Source organism: Megalops cyprinoides, chromosome 2, assembly GCF_013368585.1.
Source record: "Megalops cyprinoides isolate fMegCyp1 chromosome 2, fMegCyp1.pri, whole genome shotgun sequence".
Lineage (NCBI taxonomy): Eukaryota > Metazoa > Chordata > Actinopteri > Elopiformes > Megalopidae > Megalops > Megalops cyprinoides.
The window spans coordinates 51,877,164-51,891,169 of NC_050584.1; the positions used below are offsets into that span (position 1 = coordinate 51,877,164).

The 14,006-nt window shown below is 51.7% G+C and overlaps 1 protein-coding gene across 14 annotated transcripts in view; it reads right to left on the reverse strand.

The window, feature by feature from the left end:
* The window catches only part of mast2 (microtubule associated serine/threonine kinase 2), a 140,310-nt gene that overhangs the window by 5,733 nt on the left and 120,571 nt on the right, over nucleotides 1–14,006 (reverse strand). For 9 of the 14 annotated variants that reach the window (XM_036522485.1, XM_036522484.1, XM_036522477.1 and 6 more), the window contains 20 exons: nucleotides 13,565–13,640; nucleotides 13,047–13,256; nucleotides 9,681–9,782; nucleotides 8,516–8,648; nucleotides 8,138–8,205; nucleotides 7,318–7,415; nucleotides 6,976–7,184; nucleotides 6,443–6,581; nucleotides 6,037–6,169; nucleotides 5,768–5,933; nucleotides 5,574–5,675; nucleotides 5,345–5,467; nucleotides 5,013–5,122; nucleotides 4,267–4,421; nucleotides 3,480–3,790; nucleotides 2,467–2,685; nucleotides 1,904–2,130; nucleotides 1,024–1,146; nucleotides 577–713; nucleotides 189–379 (listed from right to left, as the gene is read on the reverse strand). In XM_036522485.1, coding sequence (XP_036378378.1) covers nucleotides 189–379; nucleotides 577–713; nucleotides 1,024–1,146; nucleotides 1,904–2,130; nucleotides 2,467–2,685; nucleotides 3,480–3,790; nucleotides 4,267–4,421; nucleotides 5,013–5,122; nucleotides 5,345–5,467; nucleotides 5,574–5,675; nucleotides 5,768–5,933; nucleotides 6,037–6,169; nucleotides 6,443–6,581; nucleotides 6,976–7,184; nucleotides 7,318–7,415; nucleotides 8,138–8,205; nucleotides 8,516–8,648; nucleotides 9,681–9,782; nucleotides 13,047–13,256; nucleotides 13,565–13,640 — 3,032 coding nt within the window. The remainder of the gene's footprint in view (nucleotides 1–188; nucleotides 380–576; nucleotides 714–1,023; nucleotides 1,147–1,903; nucleotides 2,131–2,466; nucleotides 2,686–3,479; nucleotides 3,791–4,266; nucleotides 4,422–5,012; nucleotides 5,123–5,344; nucleotides 5,468–5,573; nucleotides 5,676–5,767; nucleotides 5,934–6,036; nucleotides 6,170–6,442; nucleotides 6,582–6,975; nucleotides 7,185–7,317; nucleotides 7,416–8,137; nucleotides 8,206–8,515; nucleotides 8,649–9,680; nucleotides 9,783–13,046; nucleotides 13,257–13,564; nucleotides 13,641–14,006) is intronic. The other 5 variants (XM_036522490.1, XM_036522488.1, XM_036522487.1 and 2 more) reach the window with 1 other exon arrangement.

Here is a 14,006-nt window from a genome sequence, read left to right on the forward strand (position 1 = left end):
AGCCTGCAGTCAGGGGTTTACACCTCGTTTTGGAGTTTTAGCAAAGCAATTTTTGCTACAAACTGAAGCAAATTACATGATTCTTGCATCACAACTTCAAAATGTCTCTCACACACGCACACAGACACACAGTTTGTAGAGGTCAGACGAAACACATTTCTAAGGCCTCCACTCATACGGGCTCATACCAGAGTGCGCGGAGTCAGGGGTGGAGCGGTAGCCCTGCGTGGGGGAGCGGGGGGACAGGTTGTGGGTGGGGGACCCAGGAACGCTCTCGCCGGAGGACAGGGAGCGGTTGAGGGAGGAGAGACTGCGGCTGGTGTGCAGGAGAGAGGCCTGCTTGGTGATCTTCCGGAACAGAGAGTTCCTCTTCTTACTGCTACAAACACATACACGCACACACATGATGGCAAATCTCATTTACACTAACATTTTCTGAGAGCAACTTCCAATGCACAAATACAAAGGGCATTTATAAAAACAGCTTGAAATGCTACACAAAAACGAAGAACACGATTCAAAATGCCTAGTGAAACGCAGCTGGGATCACATGACCGCACACACAGTGAGCCGTACCTGTCCTGGCCCTCCTTGGTCTTGGTCTTCTTGTTGCGGCGAGCCATTTTGGCCTTGTAGCTGGACTTCCTGGCGGGGCCCACCTTGATAGACGTGTTCTCAAAAGGCGTGGCCGAGATGGACACCTTGTTGCCGCTCTAGAGGTGAGCGACAGATGCAGTCTGAGTGTTAGTGCTAGCCAGAGACACACACTGCTGTAGTGCAAGGAAGTAAGCTAAGTGTTTGGCCAATTAGTGTAAGTGTGTGTGTCTGTGTGAGAGTATGTGTGTGCGTCTGTGTGGCTGTATGTGTGACATTATATGCATGTGTGACTGTGTGATTGTATGTGTGTGTGTATATATGTGTGTGTATGAGATTGTATGTGATTGTGTGCGTTTGATGCGTGCGTGCGTGTGCGTGTATGAGATCACGTGCATCTGTGCGTATGCGAGTGTGAGCGCGCTCTACCTTGAGGATGAGCTCCACCACCTCGGTGTGCACCAGGCCGTGCACAGGCTCCCCGTTGACATGGGTGATGAGGTCACTCTTCCTCAGCCCCGCCTCATGCGCAGGGCCGCCCTCCTCCACGTGCTGAGCGCCCCCACACAGACAGGAGAGAGCGGGCCGTCAGCACTACATACACTCCATCCACACATCACCTGCTCTTCAGTCATGACCTCGGGCAAAATCCACTATCTGATCTGATTTGCCACATGAATATATGGACGTCTGTACAGTCCTTCCCTGAGAGGCAAGATGATAAACAGAGTGTACGCTGCAGCTCAGAGCACACCTCACAGCCGTGATCGTGTAACTGTATCGTTAGCAAGCTCGGCACTTTGCCGGAAGCCAGTCACTCTTTCTGTGTGAAACCTGAGCGGCTTGTTCCCCACGGAATTATCTCTAATTGCTTAAATGTCATAATTTGATTGATCATAATCGCATTTTCAATGTATATGACTGCTAATGACCCGGTGAGGTTGCCAGGGCTTTGAGGTGATGCCAGAGTTTGAGCACACGCTGTACTTTCCCACCACAGAGGGGAAGACGTCAAACACGTACATGGGCACCAGAAATATCAAATTACAGATTTTCATCAGAGTTCCCCTTTAAGGCCTTTGTGACTTTGTTCATTTTGGAATGCAGCCAATGTACTGATTTTACAGTCTCATATTCACCATGTCAATTTGATAATATACAAAGGGCAGAAATTGTGCAAGTGAGAATGAACACTCCGAACATGGCATAACCAGCACTTCAATGCAACGACAACTGCCAAATGCATCGCGAATGCTAGCGTTTCTAGAGAGGGAGCTGAAGTGTCGGCCCCGTGCCCCGCCTCACTCACCCACACCATGTGCTGCACAGTGTAGATGTCCGTCTCCCCCACGTAGACCCGGATGGCCCTCAGGGTGAAGCCGTACTTCTTGCCGGCGCGGTGGATGACGATGGCGGGCTTGGCGCTGGAGATGGCAGGGGAGAGGTCTCGGCTGGGGGAGGAGTCCCTCGAAGAGGGGTTGGAGGAGAGGGAGTGGGGGGACATGGGGCTGGCCAGAGGGGAGGCTCCGTGGTGCTCTGCCAGAGGGAAATGACATGGATGAAGTCCCAATATAAATGCAGAAACAGATACAGAAAAACACTCACAAACAAGTACACTAACACACACACACACACACAAACACAGATTCACATGCATAAAAACAGACACTAAAAATCAGACACAAAAACAGACACTAAAAATCACACATGCATACATACACAAGCACACACAGATAGACAACCAAACAGACTCTCAAACACAAACACAGACAGACACACGTGCATGCACACACACACACACACACACACACACACACACACACACACACACACACACACACACGCGTGCACACACTCACGCACACGCCCTACCTGCAGGGATCATGAGCGACAGCGTGGTGGCGGAGGCCGACTTGATGACCTTGTTGAGGGGTCGGGAGGTGTGCTTCTCCACCGACTCGCCCGAGAGCAGCCTGTGGCGGGCGCGGCGGGCCGCCAGGTCGCTGATGGCCTTGGGGGTGGAGCTGTCTGCCCCCTCGGTGCTGCTGCAGCGGGGAGACGAGCGGTCCCACACGTCCCCGGAGCTGCCCGCTGTGGAGAGGGACAGGGAGAAGGATCTGATCAGCACATACAATGCGAGAGCACAGCACAGGAAAGGACAGGATAGGACAATACAATAGAGTATAGTACAGTACAGTATAAGATAGGTGAGTATAGTACAGTATAGTATAGGACAGTACAGTACAGTACAGGACAAGACAGGACAGGACAGGACAGCAAAGGACATGCCAGTACAGGACAGCACAGGACAGGACAGCAGAGGACATGCCAGTACAGGACAGCACAGGACAGGACAGCAAACAGAACAATAGACCAGAGCAGCTCCCAGCTCTGCCCCAGAGAGTCGGACACACATTCATCTCAAACTGCCACATTACTACACCACTTCACAATGCGCCTGCAATCAGGCTAACTCATCCAACTGCAGAGGCGCAGCTCCAGCTTCTGCCTGGCGGCTGGTAACCAAACCCGCATTCAGCTTCCTCTTAGCGCTAAACTGGCAGTCATAAAGCATCTCATCATGCTGAGGTAACACCCTTCTTTAAGGGAAAATCTCATTTCACTGCAAAGAGCCTTTTTACTCTTTGTGACTGGTTACTGTGAAATAGCATGGAGCTGAAACGTATCAGCGTTGAGCTGTAGAATATCACAGGTGGACTGTAACATATCAGAGCTGGGCTGTAAGATATAAGGGCTGGACTGCAATGCCTCAAGGCTTGGACGTAGCGCATCATTGCTGGGTTGTAATGCATCAGGGCCGGACTGTAACACATCAGAGCTGGGCTGTAACGGGCCGGACCGCATGCTGTAGGCCGGAGACTCACGGGTCAGGGTGGCCCTGCTCAGCTGGCTGGCGGTGGAGCCAGGGGTGGTGGGCGACTCGTCCAGCTTAAGCTCCCTCTCCACAGGCAGCTCCGGGATGGAGAGGGGCAGCTCCTCGCCCCTCGGGCCCCTGGCCGGAGTCTGGGGCAGCAGGGCGGGGCTCTTCCTGTTGCCGGCCCCCTCGTCCTCGGCGGATATGGCGAAGCGGGGCATCTCGATGATGGCGGAGCAGCAGCGCCGGCGCACCGTCAGCGGAGGGCTGGAGTCGCTCTCCGTGTGGGATGACTCTGACACAGAGAGACGCTTCCGCAGGCTGCAGAGAAACACACACATATTCGTTTCGTACCGTATGCTGTTTATGAGAGCGCATTCTGTGGCCTGTTTCAGTAAAACGGTGAACAGTGGCTGTGATGCTGACCCTTGAGACCCTATGAGATTATCATACGTAAAGGTGTGACTACTGCATGCACACACACACACACGCACACACGCACACACGTACACACGTGCACACACGCGCACATACGCGCACACACGCGCGCACACACACACACACACACACACGCGCGTGCGCGCAGCTGTAAGCTTAGGTTGTGATACACGTGAGGCCATCTAAGTACGGAATGACATACCTAAACCCTTCAGCATTTGTGTTTTACTTAAGTGTGTCATGAACCATTTAAACGAATGTGGATGTCGTACTCCAATACAACGAGGATCAAAAGGACAACCCACGTCACTGTAGCACAGCCCCGTGAAAGCGGGGGACGCAGGTACGAGCCCACTCACATTTCCGGGGACCCCACCATCCAGCTGCGGTCGCGCGACTTGAGGCCGCTGAGGCTGTCGATGCGGTCGCCCCCCTCCTCGCTCAGGCTGCGTTTTGTCGGCGGGGGCGTCCTCTTCTCCTCGTGGAGGGACAGACGCTCCATGCTACTGTAGACCTGGAAGGGAGAGAGGAGGACACGTTCACAATCTACCTGACTGAACACAGGCTGGCTGCACTGACAGCCCAGCAGCCATGCCACCCTGTAACTTCCTCTCATTAAACATCCCATAACAGGTGCTCAGAAAACCTAGGGCTCCCTGTGTCCTGGCCAAACTGCCTATCTAGCTCTTTTGATCTGGCCATTAAATAATATGTTTAATCCCATATAACTGGCGAGAATAAATTTCCCCCTGTCCACCTGCGCTAATGTGTGGTGAGGACTGGGGCACAAAATGGCTGCCACACACCACCCAGGTGGGTGGTACACAAGGTATGACACTACAAAACAGTAGCAGCTGCAAGTCACTGCTCTTTACCTGTGAACCAGCCTGACGTTTTATAATAGGCTTGACAAATTCAATACATTATTATCATTAGTCCAGATGCACTGACACTCACATCAGCGCCACTTACACAGAGTAAACAGAATGACAGATCCCATGAGTGGGAATGTTTAAACTGACACTCCGTTTCTCAGTCGGGAGTTGGTGGAGGAACAGGGGACTGTGATGTGTGTGAGTGAGCAGGGGGCGGGTTCTTACAGTACCTTGCTAAATCGAGGAGAGCAGGAGGAGAACTGGCGGATCTCCACATGCTCGTCATCATTCGTGTCCTCTTCCTCTTCAGAGTCCACATGGTGATACCTGTCTGAGCGGGCTGGACAGACGGCGGGAGAGGGCGTTCTTAATGCTCCTTACACGGACTGATTCAAACATTTCCTATTGCTGAAATCAGCCCAGGGATTCTTTAATATTTCTAACAAGCCACTTTATTAAGCAATAGCCCCACAGTAATGCGTTGCAGCTGATGCATGAGTCAGACCGGTAGCATACACGGTCTGACTCAGACACAGTGTAGAGGCAGGCAGCGGTGACGTACTGTCGAAGTAGCTGGTGTCGTCCTCAGACTCCAGCTGGGGGATGAACTCCGCCTTCTGTCTCAGCAGGCTGTTCCAGTCCAGGTCAATGAAGAAGCGGTGCTGCCTTACCTCGAAGGCACTGCCTAAAACACACACACATCCAGACTCATTAGAGGAGCTTAGGGGCATGGCCAGGACAGGATCTGGACCAAACACAAGCACTGGCACGGTGGTGGGACCATGGGTCACCTGTTCCAAGGCGGTCCAGGGGGTTCTGCCGCAGCAGCTTGGAGATGAGGTCCTGGGCGTCTGGGGGCAAGGCCTCGTCCTCCTCCGGCCAGATGATCTCGTCTGTGGGGCACACAGCAGAGGCAGGTCAGGGTGATAACCCCTACTTCAAACCCCTTCCCAGCTGCCGCGGCGTCTGCGCTAACGTTACTGACCGCTGATGACCTGGCCGAAGAGCTCCTCGGGCGTGTCCCCGAAGAAGGGTGCGCAGCCCACCAGGAACTCGTACAGGATGACGCCCATGGCCCACCAGTCCACCGGCTTGCCGTAGCCCTGCCGCAGGATCACTTCCGGGGCGATGTACTCCGGCGTACCGCACACCTGACGGCAAAACACCGGGAGGTCACGCTCACACTCCACCACACAGCACTGCACTCGCTCATCGGGGCCTCATGGCCAGGACTTCAAGGGGGGATTACAGTACCTGCTTGTCCAGGAACTCGCGGGCATCCTTCTCAATGTGACCTTCATAGAGGTTTGTAGTGAGGCTCATCAGGCCGATCTTGGAGAGCCCGAAGTCTGTCAGTTTGATGTGTCCCAGTGAGGTGATAAGGAGACTGTGGGCCAAAGAGCAGCACGGTCACAAACAAGTCAACAGCTCCAATCTAAAAATACTAAAAGTCTTAATGCACCGCGGATGCAAACTCAGCGTGTTTGCCAAATCATAATTATAAGAGATTTAAATAACTATCTTTTGACAATGCTTAACAGTTCAATATACTAGAATTAAGATTAAAAGGTTGAAAATTATAGACTCAAAAATGTTCTATAGATGACTGTCTTCACTAGAAAGTAAATGCATGGTTCAGCTGGGACAGTGGGGGTCTTACTTGTCAGGTTTGAGGTCTCTATGGACGATGCCATAGTTGTGCAAGTATTCCAGCGCCAGAACCGTCTCAGCAAAGTACATGCGTGCCATGTCCACAGGCAGAGCCCCGATGTTCTTCAGCAGAGTGGCGCAGTCTCCACCTGGATAGGCAGGCAAGGCCTTCAGTTATCACTCTTATTCTAATTCCCTGGTACTTTTTCCCCTAATACTTCACTTTCCTCCATTCTCAACATCTCTACTCTCAAAGATATAAGTGAACACATTTCACCAGCTGCTGGAACATCCAGATCTCTGTAGGTTTTGTGTGATATGACATGATAAATCCAAATGGTGGACTTCTGTTTCATTGTGTAACCTAATTCACTCACTGAATCCATAAAGGTCACCTTAACTGAAACACTCTGACATACACAATAAAAAAGAAGTGTCAAAAGAGTTTTATCTTTTCTTCCTGCATAGCGCATAGTTATGTCTCCAGCAGGGGGCACCGTAAGGAAGCCTGAGGTGTATGTGTGTGGGTGAGGTGCACTGTACCTTCCACATACTCCATGACCATGCAGAGGTGCCGGCGCGTCTCGAAGGAGCAGAACATGCTGACCACGAAGGGGTTCTCGGCGAAGGTGAGGATGTCCCGCTCCACGAAGGCCTGCTGGATCTGGTTCCTGAGGATCAGGTTCTGCTTGTTGATCTTCTTCATGGCGAAGCGCTGCCGGGTCTCTTTGTGCCGCACCAGGTACACGGCGCTTCACAGAGACAGAGGCAGAGGAACACTCAGCACTGTTCCATGTTTTAGGGGGGACTTCTATCGGACAGACATACAGGAAGAGGAAGTGCTTCCTCTCTGTGAGAGAGGAGCAGAGGTGCAGGAGGGCTCACCCATAGGCGCCGTTGCTGATCAGCTTGATGTTCTCAAAGTCTTCCTCACGGGGAGTCTTTATCTTGGGTGTGGTTGCCTGCACCGTGGCACCACGGCTCTGGAGCACAGCAGGGATGAGGGAGGGGCACACAGAGACAGGGGTGAGAACAACAGGTCACATCCACACTGAGACCACTCATTCTCACTGACATCCACACTGAGGCACACACACTCACTCACATCCACACTGAGACACACACACTCACTCATAACCACACTGAGACACACACTCTCACATCCACACTGAGAGACACAATCTCACTCATAGCCACACTGAGACACACACACACTCACTCACACTGAGACACACACACTCACTCACATCCACACTGAGACACACACACTCACTCATAACCACACTGAGACACACACTCTCACATCCACACTGAGAGACACAATCTCACTCATAACCACACTGAGACACACACACTCACTCACACTGAGACACACACACTCACTCACATCCACACTGACACACACACTCTCACTCACATTCACACAGACTCACTCACATCCACACTGAGACACACACTCTCACTCACATCCACACTGAGAGACGCACTCTCACTCACATCCACACTGAGGCACACACACTCACTCACATCCACACAGACACGCACTCTCACTCACATCCATACTGACACACACACCAGAGCCACAGCTCTCTGCCTTCTCAGCTAGGCAGTCTCACTCACACCCACTCCGAGACACACACCAGCGCTGCATTCTCAGACACACACTTTCATGCACATCCACACTGAAACACACACTCTCACTCACATCCACAGAGTCGTCTGTCTCTGGGGTGTCTGGGTTGCCGCTGTCGTAACTGCTCAGCTGGGCCATTTCTACAGAAAGAGGGGGAGACGTAGGCAGGGGTGAGAGGCCTGATCTCAGCTCTCAGCACGGGTGCACTTCCAGCTAGTGAAGAGGTATGAGGTTAAGGAGATATGTGTGAGTGGGGAGACACATGAGGAGCCAGGGCTTCACCTGAGACACCTGGCATGCTCCACTATGCCTAACATCTTCAACTGAGAAAGAGTCATGCAGCCTTAAAAATATATTTTCAAAGAACACTCAGTGTGGAGCAAATATCCCGTCTATGTAGTCTAACTGCACTAAGCATGGCTGCACATCCCATCCCTGCGAAGAGCTCACCCTCCAGGGGATCCCTGGTGAGGCCGAGCTGGCTGATGATGTAACGGGGGATGTCTGACTTGATGCCCTGGCCCTCTTTGGCATGGCCTTCTGCAGCTTCCAGCAGGTGGTAGAACTCCTCTGGGTCGAACTCCTGGGGGACGGGGAGAGAGGATGGTCATGTTTTCAGGCAATGCACCAACAGGGGGTGTGACAGAGGCCAAGGTAACATTCATGAACCCCGGCCAGGTCCCAGAAACTTCCTGTACGGGCTACTCATACCCTCACTCTTTGTGTAAACCCTCTTTAAATCCTACTCACGACTTACCAACAACAGTGATGGTGCTCAGTTTAAAGCACAGCATGAGAAGCTGTGTTTCAACAATAACACTGGCAGTACTGAGACGAGCATGAGGACATGGGCTCAGTTAGTAATGGCTGCTTGCTTCATGGTCCTCAGACAAAGACATCCAGCCCCCTTCCTCGCCCAGATAAACAGCTGCTGTGCTCCCATTCGTAACAGCCATTCTGCATGGTGTCACAGAGTCGCTGAGCGCAATTAGTCAAAATTACAGATGGGGGCGCACCCCCCCGGTTAGGACCCCCTTTCTCCCTTGCTGCTGAGAAGGGACGGGCCGGGGGGGTGAGATAAAGCACAGGGCCTCCCCCCACCCCTACCCCATCGCCCCTGTGGCAGACGGATGGCTGCAGTGGGAATGGGAAGAGCAGGGACCCGAGGGGCTGGATGGATGGGAGGAGAGCCGTGCGAACGATAAATAAGCCGCCGCAGCGCACGCAGCCACAGCTGCTGTGATGGTAACACAATAAAATACAGCCGCGCCATTTCTGAACTGCAACACTGTTGCATATGTAAATCCTCCCAGCATCATTTCACATGCAGTCTAATAAATGGCCTGATTGATGTTAGTATGAGACTGCCTGGCTGATGGACGTACCTAGAGCGCGATGAATTGATATGGCTTCCCTCGCACTAACTTTGGAAGTTACTATACACTGTGGGAAAGCAAATTATTCTCCACCTCCCTCGTCTCATTGCATGCTGTCACCTCGGTTTCCGTTTCCCTACCGCTAATGAGATGTGACTGTGCTGAGGGCTGGCCGTGCCCCACACGCGATTAGATGCAGACTGACCCGTTCCCCCCCCGTCCCAAACCTCCCCTCTTACCAGGCACTCCAGCAGGCGGGCAGGCCGCGCAATGACGATCATCAGCTTCTTGACCAGCTGGGTGACGAAGGTGACCTCGGCGCTCTCCGACCGCTCGTGCGCCTGCCCACAACAAAAACAGCAACGACACAACAGGAGCGGCGTTAAAGCGGTGCCCAGCTGTAATGACTTGGACAGCTCACCGCTGGCACCGGCATCCATTGGCGGTGAGATCCTCTGGAGGGGAACCACCAGGTTCAGAGCAAAAACTGTCAACCGTCACTGCAGTAGAACAGAGGTGCCTTTGTCCTGTCCCTGCCTACACAGCTCTGCTGCATAGATTCATGTTAACCTGAAGGGGGATTGGGGCCAGTCTCCAAAGCAGAACTTCAAGGGAATTTTATTATGGTGGAAATCAAAGTCTTTTAAGTCTGCAGAGTGGACTACGTCAGATGTCAGTTTCGGCTCTTGTAATTTTCCCTCAACAGGAATCCTTCCGTTTCCATGGCCACAAATCGTTTTTTGTTCAGGACATGGGGGGGGGGGGGGGAATAAATGCCCATCAAAACACAGTTCAATCTGAAGCAGGAGAGCATAATGGAGAGTGTATACGCGGCTAATAAATAACCTGGAACCTGAGTCTGATGCCGTTAATAGAAATATCCCTGAGTGACAGCAATGCCCCGGGGTTGTAATCAGCCGGTGAATAATTTATGAAGGTAATGAAACCTGCGGAGGGCCGGGGGACAGAGGCAGAGCGGGGCTTCTCAATGAAACGGGAGCGCGTGAGTAATGGCCAGTCACAGCGCGCTAGCTGACACTCGCCACAGCTAATTAAGTGAGGGGACAGCGCTGACATTTCCCGCTGATGGGATGTGCTGAGCTGGCACGCCGCCCCAGTGCAACCAGGTGTCAGAAACTTCCCCCGGATCGCCGCGACCTCTCCTTCCAAGGGGTGGCCTTGGGGGGACGGAGGACGGGGGGAAAGTCATGAATACGGAGTGGCCGCCCGGCAGGTCAAGCTGACACGCACAGATTGGCTCCATTGACTTTAAATGATGGCGCCGCAGGAGTCCAGACCCTGCAGACCGGAGGACTGAGAGCTCGCAGACCCCCCCACAACGTGGAGGCAGAAAAGAGGTGATGCACGCCGCCTCACTGTCTAACATACTCATGAAAAATCAGTTCACATCATACCAACACCTCTCTTAATGCACTAAAATTGTTTACATACTGTACATGCACAGTGTATATTTGCCTTGAGTTTTACCATTAACATTGTTATCATTCAGAAATCTCCATGCATGAATTCATTAAAAGTACAGTACATACAGCAACAGTCTCTCAATAATGTACCCATGTAAATTAGATAGCGTAACAGTATTCAGTGTTTAAGCCCTACAATACAGTAGCCTGAAAGCAAGGGGAAGAACTCAACTGGTAGAGCATCATGGGTGAAGGTGCTCCATCGGCGATGCTCCAAAATGTGGTGAAGAATCTCCTCTTCCTCCAGCCTCCTCTGCCACGAGACGCGAGACATCTTCCCTTTGTTTACCTCGCGCCGCGGCGCGCGGTTACGACCTCATCGCTACGCTCTGCACGCCAGTGTCGTCTGTGCCACCTGCCACGGTCCGTGCCAGAACCACCGTCCCGTTTAGCGTCCCCCAGGTGAGATCATCCTTGCGCTGGGATTGCAACACCTGGGCTACAGCGACGTCGGTATCGTAACTCACGCGACCGGCTCGAGCCCCCCGTGCTTCTCGGAATCTTAACTGGAGTCAGCGGTGGGATCATTTAAACGACCGCCCCCCCCCCGCCCAAACGAAACAGACAACGAAAGCGCTTACTCGCCAGCCCTCTTCCCCTCCCAGCGCCCCTCCTCCAGGTTGACTGAAAGACTCATCCGTCACTAACGGCGAGTGCTGGGGCGTGAAATTAAAATCAGGATCCCCCCCCTCTCCCGGCTCTGGGGATCTGGACTAGGCCAATGGGAGCAATAATGTGGGCTCTGAGCCCCTGGGCGCTGTAATTGAGCTAATACAGACACACAGAGCAGGACTCGTGACTAATAGATCTGTGACAGGTCTGAAGGAATCTGTCCCGGGTTGAGATGTTGTGTGTGGAGATGTGTTCACATGGGACGCTGCGGCTAACTCCTTCTCTGACATCACAGCAGGCTGACACACTGTGTCCTGGTCCATGCACCATAATGTGATTCGAGGATAATGTTGTCCGTTACCGTTTGAAAACGATAACCCGAGTGTGGTCATGTGTGGCTAATGGTCAATACTCTCAAGCACTCCTCTTTAAATGTGCCGTATTTTACCAAGGAGAACATATTGACAGTTTGAACACAGAAACAACCTCCAACAATCCTAATCCTAACACTGAATATTGAACTAAGGTGAATCATAATCACTTTCCACACCTCAACATTAGGTAAGGTGCAGGGCTTGTCACTAAAATGCTGCCAGTTCGATTCCTCTCTGGGGCAGTTCTGCTGTACCTTTCAGCAAGGCACTTAACTCTCAACTGCCTCAGTAAATATTCAGCTGTATAAAAGGATAACATGTAAAAACTGTAACGTACACTAGGGTCCAAAATTATTGGGACACCTGGTCATTTTGTGGTTAAGTGTGGATGTGTCCATGTAGCTAATTGTTTTATCACTCAACCCTAATTTATGGTGTGGCGAAAACAGTTACATGTTTTGGCAACTATTAACATTTTCAAAACATCTCTTTATGTGATTGGCACACGATTGCCTACCCTTATTTCCAACATTTTAATAATATATATGACATTAATTCTGCCAAACAAACTGACAATTTCATGCCATTAACTTAATTTTAAAAGGTACCTACATACTTATTGAATGCAGACAAGTGAACAAAAATGACCATCACTTCAATTAGGCCTGACTGAATGTTGCCCTGCCCCCTAATTGAACACTCATACTGAAGCCTATATAAACCTAACAAGGTTGGAACATGGTCACAGAAGATGAAGTTGAAATTGACATTGACATAAATATGACTTTCTCAATGTCTGATAGAATATGCAGCAAAAATATTGTGGGTTTTCCCCACAATAGTGAGTGAGTGTCCCAATAATTTTGGACCCCAGTGTATGTAAGTCGCTCTGGAGAAGAGCGTCTGCTAAATAACAAAAAGGTAATGTAAAGTAATGTAATATAAACACAGCACTAAAATAAATATCGTTCATCGTTATCACTCCCTCCACTGTGTACTGTAGAGCACAATAACAGCGAGAGCATGTGTGGTGCGCTGATACAACTGTACTGCCTCTGTGAATGGAAGACTCCTGCAGTCTTCACCTTCGGTCCCAATCTGAGCCCCACCCTCGCCCCGTTCTCTGAGCACTCACGTCCTGCAGCAGCTTCTCCAGGTTCTCCTGCAGCTCGTAGAAGTAGCGGGAGGTGATGAGGCCCTCGCGGGACTTGTCCAGGCAGTCCCGGGACAGCTCGATCACCTGATGGTGGATGAAGCTCAGGACCCCGTCGGCCAGGGGCATCACCTTCTCCGGCATGGAGGAGGCAAGGAAGTCCGCCAGGCGCTCCTCCATCTGAGCCGTGGCCTGCAGGGGGCGCCATGGGAAGGGATGAGTATTACTGGGCATAACGCACTGAGGGCATTTATACTCAGACCACCAGTAGAATTAGCGATGGACCAACTTTTAATTTCCTGAAACATACACTGTTGGGGCTACAAGCTAATCAATACATTACTTCTATAGTTCTATATGCTACTGCTACACGCTATTTGACTTACAAAAGAAACTGGGGGGAAAATGTTTGTATTTCAATCATCCAAAAAGCATTGTGATCACCGCACATGACTGTTTGACTGTTTCTGGAGAAGCTTTCACCTTGTGGCTGGGCTCACCTTGGGGAAGCGCTCTTTGTACACGTGGTTCATCATGACGATCTCATGGTCGAAGGAGATGGGTGACCGGCCAGGGCTGCAACACGATAAAAACAACAATGAGCTCAGTGTATCATTTTTTTTTTTTTTTTTGGGGGGGGGGGGGGGTTGACTACAGTCCAGAAAACTCCAATCTAGCAGAGCCCAATGGCCCCTGCACTACAGGACCTGACAGATCTGAGCTCAGAGAGCCCTCCGAGAGCTAGCCTCGCATGTGGGGAGAGGTCACTCCGAGACGCTGGGGGCCGCATTCATCAGTATTAGAGAGGAAGACAGTTCATGATGCAGTCACACGCACGCCATCTGCTCTCAGAAACCTGGGGATTTTCCCATTACCGGCCTGCTGGGGCCCCTCGGAGGAAGCGTCAGGACCTTGTCATTTGTTCGCATTTTGATTTGACGC